Below are 19,817 nucleotides of genomic sequence, written 5' to 3'. Positions count from 1 at the left end.
ATGCATGCTAACCCAAATGTACTCAGCTTTAGTATGACCGTAGCCCCAGTGGGTCTGTGTGGCTGTGACATCTGTACGTGGCTCTAGCTTTGGTGGCTCAACCCCGCCAATTCTGCCCAGAGGCCAGGGGGGTGAGTCTGGGACCCAGGCCCAGGTGTGCGGTCCTCTGAGTGAATTAGGGGGCCCTACCTGCTGCTGCTTTTCTCTTTCCCCATCCACTGCCAGCTTCCCTCCACTCCCCCAACCCCATGCCCATGCCACCTTTTCTCCCTCTTGGGGGTCATCGATCCTAAGCCATAAAATAAATTTTATTCCAAAATAACAAAATAAATAATCTACTGTACACGATCTGAAAAGAAAGACGCTCTAACTGCTCAGACAGGTGCTGCGGCCCAGCCCCCAGCTGAGGGAGGCCCGGAGTCCAACCCAGGCCTCCTGAGGGGGCCAGTCGAGGGAACCCCACATTCACCCTCCCCCCCACCCCCAGAAAGGGCAGGAGGGAAAAGTTGCTGAGGACTTGGGGGAAGATGGGGATAGGTGGGCAAACTGCAGCACTTGTTAAATTAAAGAAACAAACTAGAAGCACAAAAATGGGGGAACAGAGGGCAGGAGCAGGTCCAGTGTTCCCAGGCCCCCAGTTCTGGGGGGAAACATCGCCAGTTTTAGCTGTTGGACCTTACCAGGGAAGTCCCCTTTTCCCCCATGTCCAAACTGAATCCAACTGCTCATACCACTGGTTCAAGCTACAGAGAATGGGAGTGTGTTGTGTAAGGGACGGGAGAACCCCAAATACCCTGGAGACAGAGTCCTCGCCCCCTTGCTCTAGGCAAGGGCGAAGGGGCACCACGCACCCTCCTTGTGTCCTCTTGCCAGGCCCCTGCTCGTTATTGCTTGAAGCCCCATAGTTCTATGCCCATGGAGCAGGTGGGGAGGCAGGAGAAGGGCAGCGGAAGGATCCAGGGTTGTGACTAGATGCCAGGGATGGAGAATGTCGGAGTCTGTGTGAGCCAGAAGTCCGAGTCCTGGGTCCGAGGACACCAGCGCAGCCCTCACTGCCGGCTGGCCTCGGCCTCTACTTTGACGCTGCTCCTGCGACCTTCCACCAGAGCGGGATGGGGTCCCGGGGCAGGGCATCGGTCCAGCAGCCCTTCCTCGAACTCTGTGGGGAGAAGGGGTAGGTTAGGAGGCCACGGGGTGGACAATGCAGGGAGGCGGCTGGACAGGAGGCAGGAGTAGAGAGGAGACTGCAAAGATGAGCTGGGTTTGAATTACTGCCTCCTGCCCACTGCACCTTTATAGGTGTGTGGGGGGGTTCCATACCCAAGTATGTGCGCCCCCCTCCCATTTCTGCCTGTGTGTAGCGCTCTCTATGTGTCTCTCTCCTTCTCTGTCTCTCCCGCCTCCGTTCTGCTGGAATTTCTGGTTCTGTCAGGAGCTGTGGGGGTGGCTTGGCTCTGACCTCTCCCCCTCCCCCCCTTCCCAGGCTCTGCCGCCCCCACTCATCCCTGGCCCCCNNCCAGGCCCCACCTACCCTACCCTGCCCCTCCAGTTTCTTAGAAGCCAAATCAGGGGGAATACAGGAAGCCAGCCTCCCAGCTCCTCCCCCAAGAAGAGCCCCCCTTCCAGTCCCCACCCCCACTTCCCACCCACGCACAGTTTAAAAATACCAAGCCAGGGTTGGTGGCTTTGTCTGCTGCATCACTCAGCCCAGCCGCTCTGGCCCCCTGGCGGACTACTCCCTTCCCCCAACCACACACAAAGCATCCCCCTTTGGGCTCCTCTACTCCCAAGCTAGGCAACCCCACCCTAACTTCTAGCCTACTCTACCCTTCTGCCTTGGTCGCAGCTCTGTCTCTGCTTCCCTTCTTGGTGGCCCTCCTTCCTGTTCCCCTAGTCTCCCACTCTCTGTCCCCTTGTTCACCCCAGCGCCCCCTTCACACATCTCCCTTAGGATCAGACCCTCCCCAGTGGGAACAGCGCTGCAGGAACTTCCTTTCCGCAACCCAAGGCCTGGATGGCGGAGCCCCAGCATCCTACTGCCTGCCAGCTCTGGTGACTACATCCCTCTTCCTCCCAGCTGGCCCCAGGACACCAGGATTGCTGGGTGGGGCCTGGGTGGTAGGGGTGCTTGGGGACAGCACTACTGCTGCCTCACCTGCGAGAGGCGGCTTCGCAGGCACACAGGGGCTGAGGCGGCCCACGCGGTCGTGGGAGACGAGGCGGGNAGCCCCTCATCCATCAGTGTCTGCTGCAGGATGTGGCGGCTCCACAGCCCGTGGGCTGGCAATGCCAGAGGCAGGTCAGCAGGGGGCGGCGTCAGCCTTGGGCATGACCCCACAGCTGTGGGCATGGGCACGGATCAGGTAAGGGACTACAGTCAACGGAACCCCCGCCCTCAACCGCAAAGCAGACCCATAGGCCCAGGCCCCTTTGCCCCCATCCAGCCAGGCCTCCCAACCCTGTTCCAGGCAGTTGCCTCCTGGCTCCTTCCTCCCACCGACTCCACCCCCACAGTGAGAAGAAAAGTATTTTGATGCACACTCACCCTGCAAATGTCCATCAAGGCTCTCCCCAGACAGGCTGGCGCTGTCTTCCTCCAGGCTGGGGCGGTATGGGGGTGCATAGGACTCAGGGCCTGGGGGAGGCTGCTGGAGTTCAGAATGACTTTGCTCTCCAACCTGTGGATGCCCCAAATGGGGAAATGAGGACCTAGCAAGGGAGGGGATCAAGGGGGGGCTGCACGAACCCCCTGCATCCGCCCTGGAAGCCTACCTCCTGTTTTAACTTCTTCAGTGGAGGCCCTCCCAGTTCTTCGGGGTGAAGCCTGCGAAGACGAGAGGAATAAGGAAGGTGAAGCTGGGGAGGGACGCACGCCGGGCAGAACACACGTTCTGGGGAGGAGCATGCGTTATTTCAAGACCAGAACAAAGCTGGCTGAGCAGGAGTCTTTAGCTCTGGTGCTGCTGCTGCTGTGGATGAGCAGACGGAACCTGAGACGGCTAGGAGGAGGGACCGGACCCAGACCAGTGGGCTTGGCGAAGAGCAGCATATGCACGTGGGGAGGAAGCAGGCCTAGATGCACCTGAACGGGAGAGTAGGCCGTGACCCGGCTCCTTGGCGGGATTCTAATCTCGGAAGGACCTGGAGAAAGGAGTCTCACCTGGAGCCCTTCAAGGATGACAGGTAGGTGCTCTCTCGGGCCACCTGGCGTGACAAGGAGAAGAGCTCCACCCTCCGCAGTAAGAGCGTGTTGTCCCTCATGCAGAATTGGGCAGCAGCTTCATTGATGGTCAGCTGTGGACAGGGCCGCCCGAGTGGTCAGAATCCTAAGTCCCCACTGCCTTGCCCAGACCTCCTCACACCCTTTGCCATCAGACAAATGAAGCCCGTCCACTAGGTGCTTGCTTAGGATTTGACACTATGCAGCCTGCTGAAGCCGGAAGACAGAGGTCAGCACCCACGGCTTCCTAGGAATGCCTGGAGCCCCCCGCCACCTGAGTGGTCCTGAGCGGCACGGAGCGGGACCCTGGGCTCTGGCCTGCACCTCTGCTTCCCCCTCAGTGGAGGAGGGAAGCACTGTAGTGGCTGGGCTTGGGCTGCGTAGGGGTGACAGGGGAGTGGGGTCCTGGTCAAGGGGCAATGAAACAGATCTGGGGGGCATGAAGATTCTCCAAAGTGAGTTGAAACCTGGGAGCCGAGTGCGATACTCGTAGAATGGGGTCCTCACCTCATGCAGGCTGAGCTGCTTGCCCTCCCGCCGCTTGGAGTCAAAGCGGCCGTAGATGATGCTGTATTTGCGGATCTCTTCCTCCTTCTGGCTGTCGTTATCGTCCATCTCAAAGATGTGCCCTACACTCCGCGCCAACTTCTTGTTCAGCTTCAGCAGGGAGGTCACCTCCCCAGCGTCCCCCCTCGGGAAGCTCCGGAAGATCCTTTCCACACTCTCCACCACCATGCGTACCATCTCTGGTTCCAGTCGATCTGGACCACCCCCAGCCCCAGCGGCTGCCAGCCCCCCAGCCCCGGTCCCCTCAGGGACTCCTCCCCCTGCAGGTGGGGAGAAGGGGGGTGAGCCTGCCTCCTCTTCTCCTCCCGCCCCAACGTCGGACTCTGGAGTGCTCCGTCCTGGCCAGATCCGGGGGTCTCCTGCCCCAGGTCCCCCAGGCAGTGGTGACAGCTTCTCTCCAAGTTCAAGGGGGCTCTTGGGGCTAAAACTGCGGGCACTGCCTGCCTTTTCCCCTGGGCTGCTGTGCCCATTGCTCATGCTTCCTTTCCGGGTGCCGGCAGTCTCGGAGATCTTGAAAAGTGGAATACTGGAGACGGGCACGGCAGGCACCGGCTGACTGAAGAGCCCTGGATTGGTGGCCCATTCTCTCAGTGCCTTCTGCAGGCGTCGGACATGGAGGGGCTTGGTGGCCATGCCCACGAGTGCCATGATCTCCAGGAACTCCTCCTCACCAGCCTCACACAATTGCTGCACGTCGTCCCCTCCCTGCTGGATGAAGGTCTCATAGTAGGAGAGGAGATTGGCACGCTGCAGGACCCGGTATAGCTGCAGCTCCCCCAGTGTCCGAGGCAGTGCCATGGCTCGGGCACCGGGCCTGGAAAGGAGGAGTGCGGTGGAGAGAAAGGGAGGCAGTCAGTACGGGTCCCCCTGCTGGGTACCAACCCACACTCGCAATTGTCCTCTTTCCTGCCTGCTTCTCTTCCCCTCCTCTGAACATGCTCTCTGCCCAATACCCAAGCCTGAGCACAGACTATGAGAACGAGGCATTACCCGGAGGCATAAACACACCAGTGCCATCCCAGACCGGCCACAAGTACCAAAAGGCAGCCTAGTCTCTGCTGAAGTCAAAGGCTCTTCACCACCATTCTCAGCTTCTACTTTTCTGGCCTGGGGCAAGGAGACCTTAAGCATAGAGGCCAGCCAGCACACCCCTGGGATGGCTAGGCCTCCTTCTCCCCCAGAACAGTCTTCACCCTCCGCCCTAAACACCTGGCAGTCTCAGCATTACTCAAGGTGACTTTCTACACTGAGGAACATGTAGGACCCCCTGTCATCCCCACAGTGGAAGCCCGGGACTAGTTTCATTCCCTGGTGGCGTCCTACCCAGGTAGCTGCAAGGGAGGGGTGTGGCCCTTTCCCAATCAGCAAGCCAGGTGGACCCCTGCTCTGCTCAGCTCCCCTTGGCTGTTCCTGAGGACCTCTCCTCTCCTCCCGACAGCCCAGTGCCCCTTAGTTGGCCCCTCTCCCAGCAGTGACCTTCCCCACCTGCTGGGTAGGTAGGCAGGCGATCCCTTCAACTCAGGCACAAGGAAGGAGGAGTGCCTCAATTGTTCTGCTCTGGGGCCTGTTCCGCCCCCACACACTCCTACAGTGGCAGCGTCAGTGGGCGAAAACCGCCTGGGGGCTCCCACCTACCTCCTCTCCCTCATTTACCACCCACACCTCCAAGTGGAGCGCAGGAGCGGCTCAGGGCCTCTTGAGGGAGGGGCTGCACACCGAAACTCCCCTCCGCGTGCCGTAAATAAAGCTACAGAAAAAAGAAGGGACGCCTAAGGCATGCCCTGCTTCTCCACAGCCCTGCTGATGCTCTCCCTTGGCTCCGAGGCGCCGGCTTCTCCCGGTCCCTGGGGCTCGCGTACTCCGTACCAACGGAAGACTGAACCAGCACAGCAGCCCTCCCCCAGCCCTGTTACCAGCCAGAGCTCCAGGGCTTCCCCTGGCGTTTGGGGCCCCCACATTCTTTGCAGGGGGTTCACATGCCAGATCACGCCGGCGGAGTAAACGGGAGATGGAGAATTAGGTACTACTCTTTCATATCCAGCTTCATCCGCTCCCTACCTGCTCCCAGGGCCCCCTAATTCGAAGACGCACCCCCTTTCCAATCAGTCTCCACCCCCCACCCCCGTCCCGCTTCCCCTCGTTCTCTCCTCGACCTCCGCCCTCCGGACCCCTTTCCTGAGTCCAGCTCCACCCATCTCCACTCCCCGCCGCTTCCCTCTGCCCACTAACTTGGGTCTGGGCTGCGGGGTCCGGCGGGCGCAGTCCCCTCCGCCCGGCGGCTGCTCGGCTGTGGGGGAGGGCGCTCTGTGCATGGACGGCCGGAGGCCACAGGGGCTGCCCCTCTCGGTGCCCAGCGCTCGGCGCCTGGCGCGCGCTGCCGTGTCCGCCGCTGTCCGGGCTCCGTCCCTCCCTCCACGTCTCCTCTCTTCGAGCCTCCGCGCCTCTGTCTGTGCCTCTGCCCCCCCCTCCCCGGCTGCGCTTGCCGCCTCTCCGCGCCGCCGCCCCCGCAGGACGCACGGGGAGCGAGGCCCGGCGCTGCGCTGGCTGCCGGGCGGGCGGAGGGCGTGGGCAGCGCCGGGGGCGGGGGCCGGGGGCGGGGGGCGGGCGCCCGGGCCTCCGGGCCGGCGGTGGAGGCGCCGCGGCGGAGCGTCGGAGAGAGGCGGAGACTGGGGGGAGGGGGCGTGGAGCGGGAGGCGGGGGCGGGGACTCGGAGCTGCGGCGCAGAGCGAGGGACTGAGGTGACCGAGGCCGGGCTGCGGAGGGCGGGCTTGGGGACCCGGCGGGCGGGGCGAGGTCGCTCCGTGCCGCCCACGCCGGATGCACAGCCGGCCCTCTCCGCGCCCACGTACCCACGTGAGCGCCCAGCCGGCGACATTCCTACTCCCCCCCCCCCACCCGCTCCTACCCCTCCGAGCGGAGAGCGGAGTTTCACAACCACGCACGGGTACACAAAAACACAGAAAAGCGCACGGACGTGCACACGCGCCTCAAGAACTACGCGGACGCCCGCTGCCCACTCTCCGGCCTCGCGGTGCTGTACGTGTGACTGCTAGGAAAGAGCCGGAAAAGTTGCCGGAGGCTCGGGGTGCGTGGCTCCTCTCGGGCGTGCATCCGACTCCCCTTGAGTGTGCGCTTAGGGCAGGTCTGTGAGCCTGTGAGCGTGGGGCTCTGCAGGAATTCCTTCGATATCCCAGTGCTCTTTGCCTGCTGCAAAAGGAGTCATTTGAAGGGCCCTTCGCGGAAACCCAGGCCTCCATCCCTGCCTCGAGTCCTTGTCGAAGTTTGGGGTACAGGAATGGGCGGGTTATGCTAGAAGCTACGCGTCGATCAGTCGCGTCGGGTTGTCAGAGCATTGGTCAGACAAGGATGGGAGGGGTACTCCTTCCTCTACTCGTCGCACCCTGTTTGCTAAGGATGGGGACCTGCTCCTGGGGAATTCTGTGGTAAAGCTGGGATAGGGAGGACATCCCTTCTGCGGACGTTTTTAGGGGACTGCGCTCGAGAGAATTTAATGGAAGATGGGCGGGAGGCCTGAGCGTCCGACGTGGCTCCCTGCGGAGGAGTTGGAGGGAGGAGCTCCTTCAAGGAGCCGGGCCCCCCACCGCAACCGCCCCCCCCCCCGTTTGTTTCTCCTAGCCCCATCTGGTTCCCATTACACTCCCGCCCACGGCTGGGAGGTCGGGGTGGGGGCGGGGGTGGGGGGCCGGCAGGGGCTCTGAGGGCCCGGTCCTGCGGCTCCAGGCCCCAACAAAATGAAGGCGGGGTGGAGGGGGAACCGAGCCGACCGGGCGGGGGTCAGGTTCTCCCTAGTCCGAAACCTCAGCCCCGCCCCGCCATTCCGCACTTCTGAGTGGCTCGGGGCCTGGCAGGGCGTGGGCGGCGTGGGCCGGGGCTGGTTCTACATTCCGGCTCAGCAAGGGGACCTTTCCGTCTCCAGTGGGGGCAGGAGAGGGGGAGTGGATCCCTGGATGGGATTTCGGTACCTAAGATTCTCTTCTTCAGCCCCAAACGCAGTGAGGGGGTAATAGGAAAGAGCAGAATCCCCCCGCCCTCCAATCCCCCAGTCCTGCAACTGGAGGGCGCGGCTAGACGGGCTTCCTCCGGGAACTCTCTCCCCGACCCTCTCCGAAGTGTGTGGGCACCCCCTCCCCCACTCTCCTCTGGTTATTTTGGAGCCTGGGCTGCCAGCCGCTGGCCCCGGGTTTCCACGTGCCTCCTCCCTCCCCCTGCCCACGCGCCCCGTGACGCACATCCTCCGCCCACGCAGCCTCTGTTCCAGGCGCCCCCCTCCCTCCCACCCGCGCCCCTTTGGGGCGGCGCTGAGCCCCCGGGTCCGGAGGGAAACGCAGGCCCGGGAAAGAGGGCGGAGTAAGGAGTGAAACCAGCGAGGGGTAACCAACTGGGCGCTGGGGTCCCAGCCCGGGAAAGGGGACGAGGGAGGAGCCGATTCTGGGTCCTCCGGTCTTTGGTTCTCGGGCGGGTATTCGGCCAGAGAAGGAGGAAGGGAGACCCAGTCCCAAGGCCTGGGCCTGCCAAGTCCCCTAGGGGAGTCAGTAGGGGTCTCCTTGGGTGCGAACCTGTGTGGGAGAGTGACAGTCCCGAGGGTTTGTATCTTTGTTTTTCAGGGTTGTCGTGAGGTTCAAATGAGAGGATGTATAGGAAAACTCTGAAAAGTGCCAAGCAAATTTAAGACGTGATTGCTAGTTTGTGCCTCTGTATCCTGAGATAATGTATTTTTATGTTTCTTTACATCGACTTGTGTATCTGTGTCTCTGTCTCTCTCTAGGTTTGTATGTGAGCCCCTATGTGTGGATTTAAAAATATATACATTTAAAAAATCATTGACTTGTGCAGCCCCGCAAGAGGCCCAGAGCGCCCCCGCAGCCGGAGCTGCTGAGATGTCTGTTCTTGCTTCCCTCCCACTCCTACCACCCCCAACTCCCCTCCTACTCCCTTCCGTTGAGAACTAGGAATTTCCAGCCTTTTGCGATTGGAGAGACACAGAGACAAAGAGACGGAGACTATGAGAAGCTATAGAAAAACAAAGATAAAAGGGGGGGTGTGATAAAAAAAGGTGTTGCACAAATACAAAAATTTCATTTCTTCCCTTTTTCTCTGTGAGCCCCACTCTCCCCAGTGTGGATCAGGACTACTTCCCTACCTGACTCACCTGCTGCTTCCTCCTCCCCCATCTGAGTGTTCTCAGAGTTACCCATAGCACACAGCAAGGGATCCCGTTTAATCAAGGATTAATTTATTGTCTACCCCAGTCTCTTCCAGGAAGGGAAACAGTAGCCCCAGTCCCAATTTTCCAAGAACAGGNNNAAAGAGTGTGAAGAAGTGGGTGGAAGAGGAGTGAGGAAATTGCTAACCAGAAGGATTGTCATTCCTGGGCACGTGTAGATTTTCATGTAGCAGATTTCGCTGCTCACGTTCCCCTCCCCTACGTTTTTACCAGGCCAAATCCAGTTCACTGAGCAAGGTCTGGCTCAAGTGTCACCTTCCTGCACCCCCTCTAGGCAGAATTAATTCCTTCCATCCCTCAGAGGCCTCATGGCTCTTTGTATGCCTTTCAATTATAGTTGTTTGTCTCTCCCTCAGCTCAGGACTTCTCCAGGGTAGGTCTGCTATCTGGTGGGCCCTCTGAAATGAACGCATTGATGATGCTATTTCCTGGTCTGTACCATCTTGAAAAGGGTGATTGACACATTTTGCTCCAAAAGGGGTCAAACCTGGGCAAAATTGTTAGATGGAGAGGTCTCCGTTCTTAGAGTTTCCAGTGAGTCTCACAAGTGTGGCTCCTCGGTCTTTGAAAATGTCCACCGTTGTGGGGCACGTGGCTGGCTCAGTCAGTAGAGCATGTGACTCTTGACCTTGGGGTGGTGAGCTCCAGCACCACGTTGGTTGGTCGTAGAGTTTATGCAAATAAAAAAATAAAACATCCAGTGTTCTGGTAAATTGATTCATACCCCGATGGGAAAGATAGAAGACTGAAATCCTTGCTGGTAACAGAAAAATATGAATATAAAATAATGATCCTCATTTTTTTCTCTTTGTGACATGCTGCAGTGTGGTCTAAGGAGCGTTGTCCTTCAGTTTAGTCATTTTACAAGAGGTGCTTCACCCTGCGTAGACAAATAATCCTAACCTCTGCCTTTAAGGAAGTAGGGAGATAGTGCAACAATAGGGGCACAAAATGATGACAGAAGTATCGGGGACAAGTGATGTCTTCTGCCTGGGGTTGTAGGAAACTTGTTTAGACAGGCATCCAAAGGACTCAATAATGTAGCCTAGGATATTAATGTATGGATAGATTTTCAGGAGAAAGGGACAGTCAAGTTAGAGCAGAATGTAAACTTACATGGAGATATGAAACATAATATGTTTCAGAAACTAGAAATTAGGGGCGCCTGGGTGGCACAGTGGTTAAGCGTCTGCCTTCGGCTCAGGGCGTGATCCCCGCGTTATGTGTGGGCGTTATGGGATCGAGCCCCACATCAGGCTCCTCCACTGGGAGCCTGCTTCTTCCTCTCCCACTCCCCCTGCTTGTGTTCCTTCTCTCGCTGGCTGTCTCTATCTCTGTCGAATAAATAAATAAAATCTTAAAAAAAAAAAAGAAACTAGAAATTATTCATTATTGCTGGATAGGCTGCCCAGGGAGGGGCACCTGGCTGGCTCAGTCAGTTAAAGTGTCCGACTCTTGGTTTTGGCTCAGGTCATGATCTCAGGGTTGTGGGATTGAGCTCCGCAATAGCTCAGTGCTCAGCATGGAGTCAGCAGCCCTTCTCCCTCTGGTCCTCCGCCCTCCTCCCCTTCCGTGTGGGCGCTCTCTCTGTCTCAAATAAACAAACAAAATCTTTTTTCTCCTTTTTTAAAAATTTAAATTCAATTAACATATAATGCATTATTTCTTTCAGGGTACAGGTCTGTGATTCATCAGTCTTATATAAAACCCAGTGCTCATTACAACACATACCCTCCTAAGTAAAATCTTTAAAAGAAAACCAGCCCGGGGAGGTGTACGAGTCCATTTTATTAAGTGTATTATAGACTACTGCTTCTCAAACTATGGTAAGAGACCAACAAAAAATTCCAGGGCGCCTGGGTGACTCAGTCGGTTAAGCATCTGCCTTCAGCTCAGGTCATGATCCCAGGGTCCTGGGATTGAGCCCTGCGTTGGGCTCCCTGCTCAGCCTGGAGCCTGCTTCTCTCTCTCCTGCTCCCCCTGCTTGTGCTTTCTCTCTTTCTGTCGAGTAAATAAATAAAATCTTTAGAAGAATTCCAATCTATTGTCCCCTACTTTTCTAATAATACACTAAACATGAATTATTAGAAAAGTAAAATAAAGTCCATATTTTTATTAGATTTAATAATATAAAAATTCTCTGTCAAACTGCGAGAAAAGTTTCTAAATGCTTACACTTAATTTCTGAAATGCTTTCATTGCAGATTGGTAACAAACGTTGAACAGTACGGTTGTAGTTAGTTTCTTTACATCTATGTTTTAGATCATACTAAGGACCCTGGACTTCATCACTGGAGATACTAGGAAATCATAAGGACTTTGTAATATGGGAGTGACACAGGCAGATCTGCATTTAGGAGTAGTGTGGATGAAGGGTTTTATGGTTGCAAAAACAGCAGGGAAGCCAGCTTGGAGGAAGCTAAAGTGGTCCAAGTGACAGGTGGCAAGGTGTATGCAAATAGCCAGCATAGCTGGGCTTCTAGCTTGGGTGACTGAATAGATGGAATGGAATGTCTTCATCAAATATTTATAGTCTACAATCCTTTTCCTGAACTAAAATAATAATAATAATAATTGTGAAAAACAAAACTTTTTCTTAACTCATTTGACACAACAACCTAATCTGACCTGAACTTATTTGTGGCAGACCTCCTAAACTTATAGGAAGTTATTTATAGTTTCATTTATCCTACCTTTGTTTATCCCAGTGTGAATATTTATGTTTCAATGCAGAAAAATTAATTTGTTTGATTACAGGGTGCTGTCCTAGACCCCATTGGGACTGGTGCCTTATATGTTGTATATGCACCATATTACCTTTCTAAAATCCAGAAATATTCTAAAACACATTTACTATCCAGATTTCTCACCCCATGTACTCAACAGTCTTGGCCTGAGTTTTTGGCTATTTGCATATATCAGGTCCACCTGCAGATAATGAATATTCATTGCATTGTGTGTTATAGACTCTGAAGATGATTTTTTAAAAGATTTTATTTATTTTTAAAGATTTTCTTTATCCATTTGAGAGAGAGAGACAGAGACAGAGAGAGCACAAGCAGCGGGAGAGGCAGGGAGAGAGGGAGAAGCAGACTCCTGCGGAGCTGGGAGCCTAATGTGGGGCTCAATCCCAGGACCCTGGGATCATGACCTGAGCAAAGGCAGACGCTTAACCATCTGAGCCACCCAGGCACCCCTTAAGATTTTATTTTTAAGTAATCTCTACATCCAGTAGGGGACTCAAATTTACAACCCCAGGATCAAGAGTCGCATGCTCTATTCACTGAGGTAGACCGGCACCCCCTGAAGATGATTCTTAAAGTGTTTTGAGCAGTGTCCTCATGATTAAAATAAGGCTAAAAGCTTCTTGCATGACTACCTTGAAGTTACAGAACTTACTTGAATGGTAAGGTGGAATGTGTTTATGGATAATGCAGTCTCATTACTATATATCTCCTTTGCACATGTCAAAAGTTAGTGGTCAATGATCTTCTGAAATTAGTTCCTAAATCTGGAATTAGTTTCTGGAATTAGTTCCCAAATCTGTTCTCTGGCCTTTATTCAAAACCAAAGAGTGAGCTCTGAATGGTGACAATTTGGGGCCTGGTAGAAAAGGAAGGGTGTGTGTGTGTGTGTGTGTGTATACAAGTTTATTTTTTAAAATTTTTGGATTTACAGAAAAATCGAGAAGATAGTGCAGAGAGTTCCGCGATACCCTATATCTAGTTTCTACTATTGTTGCCTTCCATCAGTATGGTGCATTTGCCACCATTAATGGATCAGTATTCATATGTTATTATTAATGAAAAGTCTACAGTTTATGCAGATTCTCTGAGTTTTTGCCTAATATATATTTTTTTCTACTCCAGGATCCCATCCATGACACCGTATTACATTTAGTTCTTGCGTCATCTTAGGCTCTTCTTGGCTGTTACAGGTTCTCAGTCTTTCCTCATTTTTGATGACCTTGATAATTTTGAGGAGTACTAGTCAGGTATTTGTAGTTTGGCCCTCTATTGGAATTTATTTAATTTTTTCCTCATGATTAGGTTAGTTTTATGGGTTTGGGGGAGGAAAACCACAGACATGAAATGCCATTTTCATTGCATGACATCAAGTGTACATAGTATCAATGTGAGTTATTATTGTTGATACTGACCTCTCCAGGTCAGCCAAGGGAATGTGTGTGAGAGAGACACAGGATGACTATTGCAGCAGGGGTAGCCTAGACTTTTCTTTTTGAGGATGAAATTTCTTCTCCTGCCCATACCTCAGACCCATTTTGACTCGTTGAAAGTACTTTGTTTTGAAAGCTCAGACCTTCGCCAGCAGTAACCTCCTTTCCTGAATTTCCTCTCAACTCACTGGGCTCCACCGTCTCTAGTGCTCCTACCCACCAGTATCAGATCCTCTAAAAAAATAAGATGCTTCGATTTCGACTAACATTAACTGAACACCTGTCTATGTGCCAGGCACTCTTCTAGGCCCTCACTGTGTTAAATCATTTAAGGGGAAGCAGCCTGATGCATAGAAAGAACTCAGGCTTTTGGGTAAGACTTGGGTTGAAACCGCAGCTCAGCTCAATTAACTATGCAATATTGGGCAGGTTCTTTGTCTTAGCCTTGGCATCTTAAATGGAGATATTTGTCTCACAAGATACTGTAAGGAATAAAAAACTTTCTCCTGGGATGTATTGTATGGTGACTAACATAATATAATGAAAAATTATTAAAAAAACAAACAAACCTTTCTCCTAATCCTCACATTCATTTCACTTCCAACCCTCCCATCCCCATGGGTACCTGGCTGGATCAGTCTAAAGAGCATGTGACTCTTGATCTCAGGGTGGAGTTCGAACCCCACGTTGACTGTAGAAATTTTTAAAAAACAAAAACGAAAAGCAAAACCCCAAACCCTACGCCTACGGGTTTTTTTTGTGTGTGTGTGTGTATGTAAAAATTTATTATTTTTTAGTAATCACTACACTCAGTGTGGGGCTCGAACTCACGACCCAGAGATCAAGAGGCGGGGAACCAGCCAGGCCCCGCCCTAGGCCTACATTTTTTTTTTTTTTTTAAGATTTTATTTACTTATGTGACAGAGAGACAGCCAGCGAGAGAGGGAACACAGCGGGGGAGTGGGAGAGGCAGAAGCAGGCTCCCAGCGGAGGAGCCCGATGCGGGACTCGATCCCGAAACGCCGGGATCGCGCCCTGAGCCGAAGGCAGACGCTTAACGACTGCGCTACCCAGGCGCCCCTAGGCCTACATTTTTAAATGTTAATGTTTATTCCCATAAAACACTGACACAATTTTTTGTCTGTGACTTGTTTTCAATCATATAGGACTTTGGAGGACACAAAAAAAATTGCCCCGTCAGGGAATCCTGCTTATAAAGCGGTCTCAAGCGTAAGTCTTCCATAACAAGAAGACCGTGGTAAGAAGGAAAGAGAACAGAAGGAACTTCAGACAGGTTCGATGGAAATATCAAATTTGGTCGAGGAGGCCTCGCCCATTCTGATTTTCTATTGGTTAAGCTTACCATCAATCTCACCAGTTGTAAATAAACTGGAGACGGAAGCATGTTGTTAAGGGGTGGGATCTTCCTGTCGCCATTGCTGAGGTGGAGCGTTCGTTTTCTGATAGGCTGGAAGCTGCTTTTCCCGCCCTCTCGCAACAGTTGCTAAGAGGCGGGATTATAGAGTCAGTGAAGGACCGAGTGCTCGAAGCTCCACCCATTCGATTGGTTGGTAGGGGGCAGGCCTTGCAGTGGATAGGCTGCTGGCCCTGCCTGTTCCGGTTAGTTGCTGGGGAGAGGCACGTGAAGAGGAGGCGGCGTGAGGCGACCACGGCGGGAGGAATGAAAGTGGCGGTCTCACCGGCAGTTGGTGCCGGGCCCTGGGGCTGGGGGACTAGGGGTCGTGGGGGCGGCGGGGTAGTGCGGCTGCTCCTGATACTCTCCGGCTGCGTGGCCTGCGGCTCAGGTACCGCCGGGGCAGCAGCTGCCATGGGGGCGGGTGCCGAGGGGGTTATATTTAGAAAAGTGGGGAGTGTCCCTAGGGTGTGGACCGTTTTTCCGCAGTGGGGTGTGGACGTGGTGCGGAAAAGGCAGCTTCGTCGGCGGCACTGAGGGGTCAGGGCTCTGGGGCGGCCTGGGGGAGCTTCTAGAGTGGGGAGGAGCCTGGAGCCTTTTGGCAGAGACTGGAAGGGAGGCCTGGACTGGATGAGAAGCGGTCCTGGGGGCCGCGTCGCGCTGAATGGGCCTCCTCGATTTTCCTGGTTAAAAGTGAGGGGACCCGAGTACCATTGCTGGCAGGCAGAGCTGCCCCTGGAACGGGGGCATCCCGTTCATTGAGCAAATTAGCAACACCTTCTGAGCGTATGCTCTCTGTCCAGACTCAGGGCACGGGTGTGGCTGAGCGGATCATTTTAATTGACTGAAATGGAGTGAGTTCTATCTAATGTCTTCTGTGCTTGTGGGATCCTGGCGCCGCTAAATTCGCGTTTCCAAAAAAGCAAACCACCACCAACAACAAAAAACACCATTCAGCATCAGATAGGTTTCTTTTGGAAATTTATTCATTTCTCAAGCAAACTTAACTGCTATCTACCTATTGCTGGATAATTGGCTTTGGACTGAAATGAAACTGTTTCCCTTTAACGCTATAACTCATAAAACCTAGAATGTTTCTAAAAAACCTCCTATCCTCTTATCAGATGCACAACAGAAAAATAAGTGAGGTTTCCAAGTTCCACTGGAGAGAATTTGAAACATGGGGTTAAGGATAATCATATCTTGGAAACACAGTATGCTCTCGCCTCTCCCATCCTTTGCTGCCTATCTCATGCTGTCACTTAAGATTATCCTTAGCTGCAGCTTTAAAGTTGTCTCAGGATCCATAGATCTAGTTCCAAAGCGAATGTCCTCCTGCAATGGGTTTTTTTTGGGTGGGGGTGGGGAGTAGGTAGTAGGTATCTAGGAAGGTACTTTTCCAGAGGACAGGCCCAAAGTAACATTGAAGGGCTACATATGATCTGAATGAACTTGGGCCAGATGGCTAACCTCTAAAATGGGGTAGTGGATTGTGGAGTTGAAAGAGAAAATAGGTGCAAAAATGTCCCTACCTAGTCAGTGCTCCATTAGCAGACACTAAGTTTCTTTTAGGAGAGGAACAGGGGCTTAGCTTGGGGAAGGGTAAACTCAGGATGATATTCTGTGTAACTTGGTAGATCGTGGGTGGCAGCTACAAAGAGCTGATCGTGTAGTAGAGAAGAACTTTCTAAAAGCCAGGGGTACCTAAAGATAAAACACAGTACTTCAAAAGGTAGGTAGCTTTTTCTCATTGAAAGTTTTTGATTATAAAAATGTGAGTTTATTTTAGACTATTTGGCAAACACAATTAAGTATAAAGAAGTAGAAAAAACCCTCACTGTTTATTCCATTGAGGGGCAATCCATTTTAGCACACTTTCTCCTGGTCTTTTTCCATGTGTTTCTAATAAAAATTTGGAGGGCGCCTGGAAGGCTCAGTCGATACAGCATGTGACCCTTGATCTCACGGTTTTGAGTTCAAGCCCCACGTAGGGTGTAGAGATTACTTAAAAGTAAAATCTTAAAAAAATTTTTTAAATTGATAATACATTCATAGGCCTGTCAGCAATCCAGTTCTTTTCCTTGGAGGCAACCAGTTATTACCAGAGATAGTTTTCTCATTTGCTTTTGTAGCGTAAGCATTTTCCTATATCATTTGAAATTCTTCATAAATCTTACTTTCATTAGTATTATATTCTATTCTTTGGACAGACCGTTTACTGAATGTTTCTGAAGTAAACATTCGATTGGGTGTTTGTGGTGTTTCTACTGTTGGTTGGATATTTGTGCTGTTTCTAGGTTTTCTTTATAGATAACACTTTGTGGACTTTTTGTGTATAAATTTTTTTACTGCATTTAGATTATATTTTTAGAATAGATTCCCAGAAATGGATTTATTAGATCAAAAGCCAGAACATATTTAAGACCCTTGAAACACGTCGCTGAAATATTTTCCTGAAAAGGTGTGCTGGTTTACACCCTAGCAGCGCTATTTTCTTGTGATGCGTTGCGTATTTCAGCATTGGGTATGTATACCTTTGCTAATTTGATAGATCCAAAGTAGTGTCTTAACATTGCATTTCTTTGCATTTGTTTTATTTTGAGGGAGCATCTTTCTTTAGTAGCTATTTAATTTTTCTTTAGACTTTAAGATTTTTTGGAGTGTGTGTGTTCTTTGTTCTTGGCCTACTTGTAATTACTCTTTATTGGAATTTTTTTAAAGATTTTATTTATTTGACAGAGAGAGTGCACATGCGCATAAGCAGGGGGAGCGGCAGGCAGAGGGAGAGGGAGAAGCAGGCTCCCCACTGAGCAGGGTGCCAGATATGGCTGGATCCCAGGACCTCAGGATCATGACCTGAGCTGACGACAGGTGCTTAAGCGACTGAGCCACCCAGGCATCCTTACCTTATTTTTTTTATTGAAGTATGGTTGACATACAATGTTTTATTATTTTCAGGAATACAACATAGTAATTTGACAAATCTGTACATTACACAATGCTCACCACAAGTGTAGTCCCTTTTTACCTTTTTATTTTATTTATTTTTATTTTTTTAAAGATTTTATTTATTTATTTGACAGAGAGCAGGAGAGCACAAGCAGGGGAAGGGGCAGAGGGAGAGGGAGAAGCAGGCTTCCCGCTGAGCAGGGATCCCGATGTGGGGCTTAATCCCTGGACCGTGGGATCATGACCTGAGCGGAAGGCAGTTGCTAAACCAACTGAGCCACCCAGGCACCCCACCTTTTTATTTTTTTTAATTTTTATATATTGTTATTTTTTAAAGATTTCATATATGTGGGAGAGCGAGATAGAGAGCATGGGGTGGGAGGAGGAGCCGAGGGGGAGGGAGAAAGAATCCAAAGCAGACTCCACACCGAGTGAGAACCGCAAGCAGGGCTTGATCTCACCACCACAAGATCGGGCTCACAACCGAGCCACCCAAGCACCCTCCCTTTTACCTTTTTAAATAGATTTGTATTTTTATATAGTCACTTAATTTTATTCTCTAGAGTTATTTCCATTGCTTTTGTGCCTAGAGAGCACTCAAAAATTGAATTTACATAATTTTTATAGTACTTTAAAATTTTTAATTTTACTTTTTAATCTATAATTAATGTTAGCATTTGGTGTAAGGTGAGGATCTAGATAGATTTTATTTTCCAAATAACCAGTCAGTTGTCCCAGCATCCCATTGAATGATACTTTGCTAAGTGCACTGTTTAAGGTGATATTTCTTTTTTTTTTTTCCCAAAGGAAAGGCTCTTTTTAAAAAAATATATATATATATTTTATTTATTTATTTGACAGAGAGAGAGACAGCCAGCGAGAGAGGGAACACAAGCAGGGGGAGTGGGAGAGGAAGAAGCAGGCTTCCAGTGAAGGAGCCTGATGTGGGGCTCGATCCCAGAACGCCGGGATCACGCCCTGAGCTGAAGGCAGATGCTTAACGACTGAGCCACCCAGGCGCCCCTAAGGTGCTGTTTCTTAAGAAGGCATTTAAGTATGAGCTGAGTTATCTCTTGAAAGAAATGAACGGAGCCTATTTAAGAGGTGATTTTTCATGACTTTTTAGGGTCTGATCCTGTCCTCACATATTATGAATCATTTTCATTGATTATACCTGTAGATGTTAAGTGATCGATGCTGTTGGTTAGTTTGGGATGACTGTAAGCAAGTATGAAGTTATTAACGTTTGAATAACTGCTTTGTGGGTAAATTTGATAAGCAAGTTATGATTCACTACATTCCATGAAGGCATTTTGCAAAATCTTTGGGCTCAGAAGGCATTTTCTTGAATGTTTAATCCATTCTGCTTTTAATATGCTGGTTAGCTTACTTTTGGTGGGGAGAGGAAGAAAGGTGGTATATATCCTTTTGCTACGGGAAGCACAAAATTTTAAGTGAGCATTTTGACAACTTATATATGTTTAAGGTCATTTGGTTTAGTTCTGTGTTGCTAACAATTTAAGCTAGAGCTGGAGTGGTGATTGTTTCACAGATTATGCCTTTTGGCTGAATTGGTGTCTTTTACCTCTCAGTGACTTTCCAAAGATGTGGCTGGCCAAGGTGCTGATTTCCATAGGAGGTTGCTATTAAGGACATTTATTTACTTATTTAAAATTCTTTCCCTAGATTGTTATGTAACTTGGGAAGACGAAGAACTAGATTTTAAAAGATGTTGCTTATTGTAGAACCATTTTATTTCTTTAATAAAGTGGCATCAGAAAATTTTAAAAATAGTTTCAGAATACTGATGTCTTTTCTTGGCATTAAGTTTTTCAAATGCCCCATGCTATGGACATTATTTGTATCTTACTATCTTCTTGAAAATAATAGTGGGCTTAAAAAGGTGTAGTTTTCTATTACTTGGTGCTGTGGGAGAGAAGGGGTTACCAAGTGTGACTCTTGTTTTTGTTTTTTATTGGACAGGTGTATGTTTTTACTTTGGGCTTTGTACACAGACTGGATATTTTTTTAAGGAAGTGATAGATTCTTGTACACATCTTTTTTTTTTCAATACTTCCCAATGTTTTTGCATACCTCAATGAATTTGTCAGTACAGTAGTTTTAGCATTCACATAACCTTACTCTCTTATACTCTCTAGAAGTAAGTAAACTTTTTTTAAAAAGTTCTATTTATTTAAGTAATCTCTGTACCCAACATGGGGCTTGAACTCACAACCCGGAGATC

At 50.8% G+C, this 19,817-nt stretch overlaps 2 protein-coding genes across 2 annotated transcripts in view; one reads left to right on the top strand and one right to left on the bottom strand.

Moving 5' to 3' along the window:
- Positions 1-290: 290 nt before the first annotated feature.
- Positions 291-6,238, bottom strand: NAB2 (NGFI-A binding protein 2). The gene is given in 8 exon segments (XM_040637155.1): positions 291-1,159; positions 2,156-2,224; positions 2,227-2,340; positions 2,546-2,678; positions 2,773-2,824; positions 3,161-3,294; positions 3,728-4,601; positions 6,017-6,238. Coding segments are annotated over 8 exon segments (1,569 nt in total). The 5' UTR covers positions 6,100-6,238; the 3' UTR covers positions 291-1,049.
- The window catches only part of NEMP1 (nuclear envelope integral membrane protein 1), a 29,406-nt gene continuing 15,686 nt past the window's right edge, over positions 6,098-19,817 (top strand). The window contains exons 1-4 of the mRNA XM_040637806.1: positions 6,098-6,178; positions 6,298-6,640; positions 6,748-6,823; positions 14,605-15,014. Of these exons, the coding sequence (XP_040493740.1) occupies positions 6,098-6,178; positions 6,298-6,640; positions 6,748-6,823; positions 14,605-15,014 (910 nt within the window). The remainder of the gene's footprint in view (positions 6,179-6,297; positions 6,641-6,747; positions 6,824-14,604; positions 15,015-19,817) is intronic.

The sequence above is a fragment of the Ursus maritimus genome, unplaced genomic scaffold (assembly GCF_017311325.1).
Source record: "Ursus maritimus isolate PB19 unplaced genomic scaffold, ASM1731132v1 scaffold_21, whole genome shotgun sequence".
Classification (NCBI taxonomy): domain Eukaryota; kingdom Metazoa; phylum Chordata; class Mammalia; order Carnivora; family Ursidae; genus Ursus; species Ursus maritimus.
Note: the sequence above shows the minus strand (reverse complement) of the source record. Positions and strands in the feature narration are given on the sequence as shown.